We start from the raw sequence: 12,198 nt of genomic DNA, 5'->3' as shown, positions 1-12,198 counted from the left end.
ATATATATATTTAAAAAATAAATATATATATATAATGAATACATATATATATTATTTTTTCAACTGTCACACTTTGAAGACAACTAAACCAGCGCAAATTACAATATTTAATTTATTTAAATGTATTTAAACAAACACGATACATCCGTGTTCCTCCCTCTCGTTATATATACATGTCTATGTTTGCTGCTACTGACTGTGGGTCAACAATGACAATAAATAAAAAGCTCTTTATCTTTATACTAATTTATTAGAAGTATCTGGTGTCAAATTTAAATATAATAGAAAAACATCAATATAAAACACAAATTATCTTTATTTCTGGACCACTTTGTAACACAATATACATACAAGCATTGTCATAAACTGTACTTTGTAAGCAGGTTGTGAGAGTTTACATCTGTAAATATGCACTTTAAAAGTAAAATAAGTATTAAATGATTAAAGGCTTGAAAGTGAAGAAGAACCAAACAATTAGCTGTGAGAAAAGTGATATTTAGTCATTTAAAAAGAAACAATGGATTCACCATATCTGTGAAACCCACCTCAGGAGCATGTACATCAGGAAACTACAGATACATAAAAGGTAGATGAAAAAGAACACACAGTCGATGATTTCCGCCAGTCGCCTGTAGCGACCGGGCCGCTTCTCGCCTTTGTCCCGCCCCCTGGCTTCCTGTCCCACCTTCTTCACTTCCTGCAGGATGAGCTCCAGCAGGTCGCCTGGGCGACTCAGAGGAGGGGAGCTTTTCTCTGGAGTCCCTCCGGCTCCATGGAGCTCTGTGAAGAGAGGGTTGTGTTCAAGGTCTGTGGAATTATCCATGCATCTGTACTGGGATGTGAACTGGGAGGACGGCGTGAAGCTGAAGCCGGACTCAACGTCGTGGAACCAATTTCAGTAAAAGTGTTTGATTTTAAATACAAGCCAGATTTTTTTGGGGGGGTTGGAAGATTTGATTTACATTTTCTTTGATTTTTTATTATTATTATCCTTGAATTGAGAAAGAAAACAAACCAGTTCAAATAAATATTGCGTAAACTGTTTACCTAGATCTCTGTACCTTTGTTTAGTTGGTTCATTTAATATTTTTCTATTTTGTTGCATACATATTTTAAATGTTATACATCTTGGAAACAATCTGAGTAAACGTTTTTTATATATATATATATATATTATTATTTATTTTTTTAATCATTTTTATTTCTATATTATATATTTTTTTATTTGTGATATTGTTTTTTATATATATAAATATTTTTTTAAAATATATATATAATATATATATTCATGGTTTCACGCTTTGTTTGAATTGTAGTTGCATTAAAATATTTTTTATAATTTAATTCTCAGTAGAACAAAACCAATACTAGAATATGATTACAAATAAATGTAAAAAGAATATAATACAAATAAATATGATTAAAAATAAATTTAAAAAGAAGATTAAAAATAAATGTAAAAGAATATATATATCTTTTTAAAGAACATGATTTTAAAAATAATTGTGAAAATATATAAAGAAATATAAGAACAATACAAGTATTGAAGTATTCCACGGACCCGTAGCGTCGGGGCGGTCGGCCTCCAGCTGGACGGCCTCCCCCTCCGGAGCTTCAGGGTTCTTGCAGAAGCTGTCCAGGTCGATGAGGAAGCTGACCAGCATGGCCTCTAGCAGGCTGAGCCCCACCAGGACGAAGATCACACAGCAGTAGATGGCTGAAGGAGACACGGTCAGGGGTCGTCTACTCGGGCCTCCGGTGGCCACGACGAGTACTACAACAACAACACTCACCGATCATGGGCAGCCCGTCCTCGGTGGAGGGCAGCAGGTCCTTGAGGATGAGCAGCAGGACGGAGATGGACAGCAGCACCGTCACCTTGAAGCTCAGCTTCTCGCCGCGCGCCTCATTGATGAAGAAGGACGCCACGTCCAGCAGCACGAAGTAGAACAGCGGCACGATGAAGATGATCACGTAGAGCATCGGCTTCCTGGAGATGGTGATCTGAAACCGGGAGATATACGCAGGGTTCATCCACATGTTGACCAATGCATTTCCATGACTTTGATGACTTTTCCATGACTTTTAAATTACTTTAAAATTATTTTTAAATTACTTTTCTTTTCCATGACTTTAAATTACTTTTAAATTACTTTTCCATGACTTTTAAATTATTTTTAAATTACTTTTCTAAGCCTTTTTTTAATTAAAACTCAGCGTAAATGAAAATATGAATTTAACACATGACTTTAACAGGACTGGAAATAACCATTTTCAAATCCTAGTACCTTTTCAGGTTTTTACACAAGCTTTTAAAATGTTTTCCTTACGGTGTAGACGAGGCGTTCGCGTAACCCGGTGGTCCAGTTCCCAGCGACGTGGGTGATGTTAATCGTCTCCAGCTGCCACTCGCCCCTCGTCACCATGTGCGACTCAGAGGAGCGAGTGAGGAGCTCCTCGCTGGAGCACGTCCCCAGACTGATGCTATTCACTGTGGAGATGAGCACGTCCCATCATTGGGAAAAAACACACGGATTTACACAACCGAAAAGTTTAGGCTCACCCAGACAATTTGGTGTTTTCCATTAAAACTCACTTTTATTAATCAAATGAATATAAAATATAGTCAAGGCATTGACAAGGTTATAAATAATGATTTTTATTGTAAATATTGATGTTGTTCTTCTTGTGGCTCAAAGGAAGGCCAGTTTTAGAGCTTCTCTCAGCAGCATAACTGTTTTCAGCTGCGCTCACATAAAAGGGTTTAGTGGGTTTTCTCCCCCTCCGTTAGTCTTCTAAGGCGATAACACAGTGTACCATTAGAACACTGGAGATGGGCCTCTTCACACCTCTGTAGACTTCATTACACACCAGAGAATAGTCATCTACACATCAACTTTGTAGAGAGAGCATTTAATGTTATCTTCATTGATAAATACAGTGCTTTGAAAAATAAGGGCATTTCTACGTGGCGGTGGTGTAGATAAAGGCGTGGCTTACCGCCTGAGGTCATGGTGGTGAAGGTGATGTTGCAGTGCTGCATGTCAAAGGGGAACAGGTAGAGGACGAACAGACAGGTGGAGGTGAGGCGCTGCCGCATGGTCGTCACCATCTTGCCGCGAGAGGACACACGGACCACCGGGCTGTTGAAGATGCTCCCAGAGTCAGAGGCACTGGAAACATGGAGAAGGTTTTCATGATGTTCATCTTCATTAATAAAACTGGTACAAGCAGAGAGGACGTTTATAAAACATTATTTATTCTCTCCTGTACTTAAAAACATTGTAACTTTTCTTTTTCTTTTTTTAGAATCTTTTTTATAAATACATTTTAAAAAATTACAATTTCTTTTATATATTCTTTTTTAAACATTTGACTAAATCCTTGTATTTTTTTATCGTATTCTTATTCATACATTCTATTCTTATTTTCTGTTTTAAGTTTTATTATGTATCGATATATAATTTTTTACAATCATATTCGAGTTTTACTGAGAATAATAATATTATAATAATAATAAGTGATTTTGGGGTCATTTTTAAAGTTGTGTGAAAAATGTGTCAAACACCGTAACATTTATTTTCATTATTGTTTCACTAAGTCTAAATTTAAACAAAAGGCGTAAAACCATGAATTATATATCATACTTATTTCAATCTTTTTTTAATTTATTATTATTAGATAATAATTTTGTATTCTTGTATTCTTATTTCTAGGCTCTATTAAATTATGTTTTTTATATAATCACAAATGATTATTTTATCATGTTCTTTTTTTATTTTATATTATATACTTTCTAATTTTTTAATCATATTCAAGTATTAGTTTAAATATTTTAATGTGATTTTAAAAAATATCATCAAGCTAATAATAATAATAATAATAGGTTTTTTTGGGGTCACACATCGGACTTTAAAAGTCGTGTGAAACATAATAACGACGTACTCCTCGGCGATGACCACGTCCGGCAGCCACACGCCGGACCGGGGGACGAGCACGTGGTTGATCCCACAGAAGCCGGACGGCGTCCAGGTGAGGAACTCATTGGTCCAGAGCTGGGGACAGACAGAGCTCATTTACATATTTATAATAATATAATTTAAATATCTGGAGATGAAAAGATGTTTCTGAAGTCCTCACCATCTGAATCCAGACGTGAGTCGTGACTGTTTGAGACTTCTCATCCTGCAGACAGACAAACAAACAACCTTTGTTTTATTTATTTAAATGTATATATTTATTATTAATATAAACAATGTTCCGGTGCCGGTTTCCATTGGACCGGTGATTTAAGTAAAAGTAGAAATACCTAAAAAGGTATAAAAAAAAATATTTAAGTGACAGAAGCAAAAATAAAAGCTACGTTTACTGAAATAAAAAATGTAACATTTATTTCTTCTTGTAGATAATGAATAAAATGTTCTAGACTTCATCTCTCTAGAGTATTTATCATGAACAAGTGGATTTTATTTTACTTTTTTTTTTTAGCTGCAGGTCCATTAAATGCATCAAATATACTTAGAAATATAATATGAAAAATGCATTCAAATAAATTACATTTAAAAAATCTTTTCGAAGTAAATGTATTTCCAACGGTAAAGAAAATAAAATAAAAATTTTACTTTCTACATGTATTTCTTCTTTTAGCTAATAATTAAAAAGTTATAGACTTTTTTATTTCTAGAGGAACAAATATGTGGATTTCATGATTTATTTTAGTATAGCTGCAGGTCCATTACATGCATCAAATATATTTAGAAATATAATATAAATAAGATATTAAAATTTAAAAGATATATATAATAAAAGACTTAAATAAAAAAAGTAGGGCTGTCAATCGATTAAAAAAAAGTAACTAATTAATCGCACATTTTGAAATTGCGATTAATCGCGCTTAAAAGTTTGTTCCTTCTTTTTAAAGACAAAACTTCACACAGAGCTGTGTTTTCAAAGAGGCTCCTACATATACAGTGCCAGCGAGGTATTTAATATCGTGGATGATAAATTGTTTCTTCAGTGAAACATCAGATTAGTAAAAAAAAAAAAGTATATTGAGACCCCATTGGTCCTGTCATCTTTAACATTGAACAGCAGCAGAACCAGTGGCCTTGATAACTGACTGACATTCAAATATGTCACGTTAACCCTCTGGAGGCTGGGGGCATTTCATACATTTTACAAAATAAATTAAATTCACTGTTTAAAGTCTTTTGCATGTGACACACCCCCACGTGTTATACATCAAACATTCCAGAACAATCTCAGCTCTCTACAATGAGGCTCAGTTGTCCTCGCGCCGTGTCCTCTGGTTCTCTGACTGACAGGCTGCAATAGAGCCTCACCGGTGAGGTGGGAGGTCCTTTGTGATTTACTGAGTGTTCATTGGTTGTTTTTTTCCCGAAATGTTGACAGACAAACGGATTGACAAATCACGGTGAAGGTTTCGTGTGACGAGTTCTTTCCACGCCGCGTCACCCGACACGTCGCCCCTCCGTTCCTCTGTGTATCAGAGGGGGAGACGGGAGGAAGGAGGAGCAGGAGGAAACCCGACTGATTCATCCACGAGTTAAACTGATTTATGATCCTTATTTTCGTGGAGAAATAATTGTTTTAAAAACGGAAACAGTGTTAAACCGTACTGCCGCGGTTTTTAAAAAAAAACGCGTTAACGCTGACAGCCCTAAAAAAAAGCCATAAAAAGTAAATATCATTTAATAGAAATTAAAAAACGGTCTTTTTCTTCCATTCGACCGGTAATTTAAGTAAAAGTAGAAATCGTTAAAAGATTAAAACAAATATTTAAGAGATGGAAGCAACCGCTGATGAATTTAATTAAATAAAAACTAAATTATATCTAAATGTTCTAGACTTTTTTCTTACTGGAGGAACAAAAACATGGATTTTATTATTTATTTTAGTTTAGCTGCAGGTCCATTAAATGCATCAAATATATTTATAAATATAATATTAATGAGACAGTAACATTTAAAAAAAGATATATAATAAAATACTTAAATAAAAAAATGAAAGATAATGTATTTCCAACTATAAAGTCTTTTTCTGAATGTTTCGGGTTGAGGGGCCTCACCACTCCTAAGATGCCGTACAGAATCAGATCCAGCTTGACCTGGGTAGTGGTGGTCCAGTTCCTCACGGGCCGCACGGCGGTCTGCAAGGCGTTCCCCGCCGTGGTCAGGTTCAGGTGCGTCAGGAGGCCGAGGTACGAGCAGTCGGTCTGAGCGCCGCCGACTCCTGAAGGGAAGGAGGAGAACGTTTAGAACCGTCAGGCGACCTCGCCGACGGAACCGGGAGACCGCGGAGGAGCAACTCACCGATCAGCGCCAGCAGAGCCAGAGTCCCGAGCGGCGTCATGGCGGTTTGGGCTTCAGCTCCGCGGGGCGGGCGCAAACCTTTTTATGAACAATGAGGAACAATGCGGCAGCAGGAACGTCAACAGAACGTCAATAGAACGCCAACAGAACATCAATAGATCGTCAATAAGCGCTTTGCCAGCGACCCGCAGGCGAGGCCGAGTCAACAGGACGACTCGGCGAGCGGCGGGGAGGGGAGGGGTTTCGGTGAGCGGGAATAAATCAAATAGACGATCAATTATTCCAGGTTTTTAATTGGAAAATTGAGAAAAGAAAATATTGATATCCAGCCAACATAAATATGAGACGCAGGTTTCACTATGTTTGGAGATCAGAGAGGACGAGGCACGTGAACGGACCGCGAGACCCGCTACAAAAAATGGCGGCATTTTTTAAAGTATTATTTCACATCATGGTAATCTAAATGTTTATTTTCTCGCCTGCAAACCTATTTTTAGAGCTTAAAATCAGTTTCTTTGGCAAGAATGTTAAGAGTGAAGCTCAGCGAAGTGACTTGTTGACTCAGTTTGGTCCAGAAGTCTTTGAGGAGTCAGTCGTCGTGGGCTCAGGGGAAAACATCGGTGGGCAGCTGGAAGCCTTTGAAGGTGTAGAAGGAGACGTCCCCGTGGTCCACCACGCCAAAGACCACCGGCACGCCGGCGCTCTGGAACGACAGCAGCTTGATGGCTCGCAGGTCGGGCACCGCGCCGGAGAAACTGAGACAACCGGGAGGGAAACTCTTTATATATATATATTAATATATATTTATAAATATTTATAAATATATATATATATTTTATGTCTAAATATGTTTTAAAAATATAAATATTTATATTTATAAATACTTATATATATATATAAATATTCCTATATTTAAAAAATATATGTATATATATATAAATATTTATATATATTTTATGTCTAAATATGTTTTATAAATATAAAGTTATATTTATAAATATAAATACTTATATATATATATAAATATTCCTATATTTATAAAATATATGTATTTATATATAAATATTTATATATATTTTATGTCTAAATATTTGTTATAAATATAAATAGTTATATTTATTTATAAATATATATATATATGTAATTATAATTTTTTTATTAAGTATTGGTAAGACAAAACAAAAAGCACATTGCATTCTGGGGAACCAAATGCTTAATCCAAAATTTAAAGAGGGACAACACGACACAAAGGGGCCATTCATCCTCAGATTGTCTCCTGAAAGCCAAGTCAACATGTGCGTGTGTGTGCGTGTGCGTGTGTGTGTGAGTGTGTGTGTGCGTGTGTGTGTGAGTGTGTCTACCTGCACGAGCACACGCGGGCGTACGGTTTCCCCGGGTCGCTCTTCTTGAAGTCGGCCACCGAGTCGGGTTGGTAAACATTGAAACAGATCCTCCACCCGCCGGCGTCCTCCAACCTGAGAGGAACAAAGGCACGCCGTCACGCCCTGAACGCCTCCGCCACGCCACAATGGCGAGCGCACAATGAGGCGCCGACACACACCACGGGGGCTTTGTGTCGGTTTCTGTAAACCGGGGGGGGGGAAAGAGCCACAGCAGTAAATGCCGTTTCCCTCCTGATGCGTGTGGTGAGCAACACGGGGACGTATTTAAAGGGCCAGCGTCGTGTTTTAATGCAGCTCCATTCAGAGAAACAGGGACGTTTACGTCTCAACACATGTTAGTGACTTGTGGCTCGGTGGTCGAGCGCGGTCCTTTAAATGAGGGTCGCCGGTTCCATCCCCGGCTCCGCTAGCCCCATGTCGACGTGTCCTTGGGCAAGGCACTTAACCCCAAAATGAACCTTAGCTCCTCCCACCAGGGTGTGAATGAACTGCTTCTTTCTTTTTAAACGGCAAGAAGAAATATTTCAGAACTTTGTGAATTAGATTAGAGGAGAGTAAAAACAGGATGTACGGCGTTGAAGCGAGAGAAACTTTCACTTCCTTTAAATTAATAAAATTGAGAAGCAGCGGGAATCTTTGCTGGAGACGTTTTGTATTTCCTGAATAATAAATGAATAATAACCGGACTGTTACCTGGACGCTCCCTCCAGTAAATCTGTAGATTCGATCACACTGATTTTTTCCAGCAGCTTCGCTGTAATATAAAACACATTTTAAACCGTGCATCTTGTCGATGCAGAAGACATTTAAATATGAATGAATAATAACGTTGAAATTCCACTGGACTCACCGGTGGGGATCGGGCGCTCGGGGTCGTGCAGAGGAGCGACCTTCCGGCTCCACAGGTGTGCCGGCCGGCCGTGGCGGCTCCTCCCCCGACGCGTCTCCAGGAGCTCCTGATACTCCGCCCAGTTCCTGCACCGCCGCACCTTGAAGTAAAAACTCACGATGTGACTCCTCCCCCTTTTCTTTTTTTTAAAGCGAGCCTCAAAGATTTCCTTCGAAGGGCCACCGACCTCTCGGTCCTTGATGCCGTCGTACCGCCGCGTCAGCCGCGTCAGCCGCATCCGCCGCCTCTCCTCTGGGGACGTCCTCACGTACCTCTGGTTTAGTCTCCGCCTCCAGCTGGCGAGGTCGCAGACGCCCACCGCCAAACACCCGGGGAGCAGGGAGGGGTCCGGGGGGGCCAGCGGGCCGGAGAGGCGCCCCCCGGAGCCCAGGTCGGGGAAGAGGACGGAGACGAAGTCTCGGCGGGAGGAACCGGAGGCGGGCCGGGGATCCGATTGGACCACCGGGTCGTCCGTTAACCACCAGGTCCCGCCTCCTCCGGCACTCTGGGCGCCCGGCGTCTCCGGAGGCGTCTCCACGGGCAACGGCGTGGGTTTGATGTCCTCCTCGGATTCTTCTTCTTGAGCCTCGGTGTGACTTCGGCAAGCGAGAAGGGAACAAAAGGAAGAACTCTTATTGAAACATCAGTCACAACTTTGCTTCAATTCCCTTTTTACTTGATTTCCTAAAACTAGAATCTAAAACTAAAACAAAGAAAGTTATTTTACTTGTGCTCAAACAAAGTATTAATACATATTTTTTATATACTGAACAATTACATCTCTACTTCTTTTCAATCAAAATATAAGATTACCTTTAATAAAAAATTAAGAAATCTAACAAATTAATTTCAAAGAACTGAAAAAATAAAATAAATGTAAAAAATGAAAAAAATTTAAAAAAGTAATAAAATTTAAAAAAAACTAAATAATAATAAATAAAAAATATAAAAATAAAAAAAACATTTTACTTTTATTTAAAAAATTAAAAATGTCAATTACATTTTATTTTTTTACATTTTCAAATAAAATAAAATAATACATTTTCTTTTTATTAAAAATTAAAAAAAAATTCAATTACATTTCTTTTTATTTTGTTTAAATGTTAAAATAAAATATTTTTTAAAATAAAATAAATAATGTTTACCTTGATGTTGTGGAGGGACTGTCGCTGCGCTTCCTCTTCACACGTTTCCCCGCTGTGTCAAGTGACTGAGTTAAGTTCAGCTGCCTCGCATAGGACGACGGCTGTGCACTGTCACACACACACACACACACACGCACACACGCGCACACACACACACTTTATAAAAACTAACTAACTTCTTCAGTTAATTATTGTGTCCCTACAAAATGCCATCATCGTGTTGACCAGCAAGAGTGCGTTACCTGGGCTGGAACCGGTGCACCACGTAGCCGAGCCTCTTCAGGTGGCCGAACACCTGGTACTGCAGCAGACTCACGCCGCCGCCCGGCGACAGGAACTTCTCGTAGCCGTCCTGGATGGACAGCGGCAGCTGGTGAAGCGACACCTGCAGGCTCCCCTGTTCACAGAGGACGTGGATCAGGACTGAGTGAATGGGCGGCGGCGGGGGGGGGGGGACAGGTTGTCACTCACACACTCCATCAGGTGGAGAGCCTCTTCGGGGAGGAGGCGCTGCTTACCGGAGGCGGAGAAGCCCATCGTCTGCCAAAACTTACCCTTTAAAAAACAACAGCAGCAAATTAATCATGTGACTAATGAGAGGATGAAGTGCAGGAGGGTGTGTGTGTGTGTGTGTGTGTGTGTGTGTCTCACAGCTGGAGTCTGCAGCTCCACCACCCTCTCTGTGGGGCTCCACGTGGCCTTCACCAGGTTTCCTCTGCAGGAGATAAACACACATGAGTACGTCCCTCAAATACGTCCTCAGCAAAACAATAAAACCACAACAACTCGTCAACATTTGGGTAATTTCCCCGAGACGTAGTCACGTGACCACGAGCACAAGTTTCTGTCTTCTGCATAAACTTTCTATTTATTTGACTGGAATAAAAACAAGTGGCTGAAAGTATCTCGACTTCATTTCCTTCGAGCTGATGCCGAGCTGGTTTCTGATTGGTTGCTTACATCTTCTCCACCCTCTCCTCCGACAGCAGGCCCCAGTGCTCGTTCAGACTTTGCTCAAGTCGCCGCCGTTGCTCGTCGGAGCCGTCGGGGAAGAAGTCCTTCTGTCCTCGGACCGGGATCTTGTGACTCCGGGACCGGGCGGCAAACAGCTCCGACGGGCTGGGATTTAAGAAGAGAGAAAATCTAAATTCAGAACCTCATTCAACCCTTACGTGTAGAAGTCGAGTCCATATGTACGTCCCGGTTTAGGGTCTGAGACATGAGGGATTCAAGGTGCACGACTTTTAATTGTTTAACCTCTTGAAAAAAGACACAAGCTACGAGCATATAATTCTTTTTACTAAAGATCCAAAATAAATAAAAATTATAATATCTTTTATTTATATATATAAACATATAAAATAATATTTTTTTAAATATTATTTTGTATTTATATATACATTTATATTTTGAAAATATATATAATTATTATGTATATATATGTAAACAATTATATGAAGATATTCATATATATAAAAATACAACTTATGACGCACAGCTGCATATAATTAATTGTATGCAGCTGTGCTTCATAAGTTTAATTAATATATATATATACAAATATAAAACAATACTTTCTTAAATGTTATTTTGTATTTATTTATATATATATATATATATATATAAAACTTATGACGCACAGCTGCATATAATTAACTCTAATTATATGCAGCTGTGCTTCATAAGTTCTTGTGTACTTGTAAATTACTTTCTATAAGGAAAAGCTGCAAATAGTCACATTTGAGAAGCTGAAACTATGAACTAAAAGATATAAACGCATTATATGCGTTGTTAAAACAGTCGCTGAATACAGTTTTGATAATACAAATAAAATATGTGTACATTCTTCCTGTGTTTTGTGTGTAAAATCGTAATTTGTATCCGTTACATGGCGCAATAGAAAGTGAAGTCTATATATGATATAGGACGAGCAACTTTTGAGCGGGAGGATATTGGTAAAGTATCGATCCGGTCGATAACTGTACGAATGTCGGTTGTGAATGAAACTCACGCACGTTAATATCTCATTGTAGAACTTCTGATCGATGTCCTTCTTGTTTTGGTCCGCCATGTTTAACCAGCTAGCCTAGGCCGCTACTGCGCATGACACAGATTCTTCTTCTTCAGGATTCATCGACGGTTGGCCAACAACTGATTGGTGCGTTACCGCCACCAGCGGTGGAATGGTGTCGAGGACGACCATTATAAAACGAATTAAATTAAATGTTATATATATATATTTAATTATATATATATTATATATATAATTATGATTATAGTTAATACAAAATAAGAAAATATTATATTTAAAAAATTATATATACATAACATTTAATTGCGTTTATTACAAAGATGCAAAACAAATATTAAATATATAGAAATATAATTGAAATGTTATATATAATTATTATTCTAGATAATATATATTA

General features: G+C 38.5%; 2 protein-coding genes across 3 annotated transcripts; both read right to left on the bottom strand.

Moving 5' to 3' along the window:
- Positions 1-298: 298 nt before the first annotated feature.
- Positions 299-6,513, bottom strand: LOC130188385 (5-hydroxytryptamine receptor 3A-like). Its single transcript, XM_056406730.1, has 9 exons — positions 6,333-6,513; positions 6,089-6,252; positions 4,141-4,185; positions 3,946-4,055; positions 3,001-3,173; positions 2,331-2,491; positions 1,794-2,004; positions 1,562-1,717; positions 299-780 (listed from the first exon to the last, which is right to left on the bottom strand). Exons 1-9 carry the CDS (start codon positions 6,370-6,372, stop codon positions 524-526), a joined length of 1,317 nt encoding a protein of 438 aa, XP_056262705.1. The 5' UTR covers positions 6,373-6,513; the 3' UTR covers positions 299-523.
- Positions 6,514-6,607: 94 nt separating this feature from the next.
- Positions 6,608-11,923, bottom strand: tsen54 (TSEN54 tRNA splicing endonuclease subunit). Of its 2 annotated transcripts, none has more exons than XM_056406725.1 (11): positions 11,785-11,923; positions 10,730-10,888; positions 10,421-10,484; positions 10,241-10,324; positions 10,012-10,166; positions 9,770-9,821; positions 8,812-9,220; positions 8,586-8,724; positions 8,429-8,489; positions 7,694-7,807; positions 6,608-7,087 (listed from the first exon to the last, which is right to left on the bottom strand). In XM_056406725.1, exons 1-11 carry the CDS (start codon positions 11,838-11,840, stop codon positions 6,860-6,862), a joined length of 1,521 nt encoding a protein of 506 aa, XP_056262700.1. In that variant the 5' UTR covers positions 11,841-11,923; the 3' UTR covers positions 6,608-6,859. The 2 variants fall into 2 exon arrangements, with proteins under 2 accessions (XP_056262700.1, XP_056262701.1); XM_056406726.1 differs by having other exon boundaries at positions 9,770-9,877; positions 11,785-11,918.
- Positions 11,924-12,198: the final 275 nt, after the last annotated feature.

This window comes from Pseudoliparis swirei, chromosome 23 (genome assembly GCF_029220125.1).
Source record: "Pseudoliparis swirei isolate HS2019 ecotype Mariana Trench chromosome 23, NWPU_hadal_v1, whole genome shotgun sequence".
NCBI lineage: Eukaryota > Metazoa > Chordata > Actinopteri > Perciformes > Liparidae > Pseudoliparis > Pseudoliparis swirei.
The sequence above is the reverse complement of the archived record's forward strand: the minus strand, read 5'-3'. Positions and strand labels throughout refer to the sequence as shown.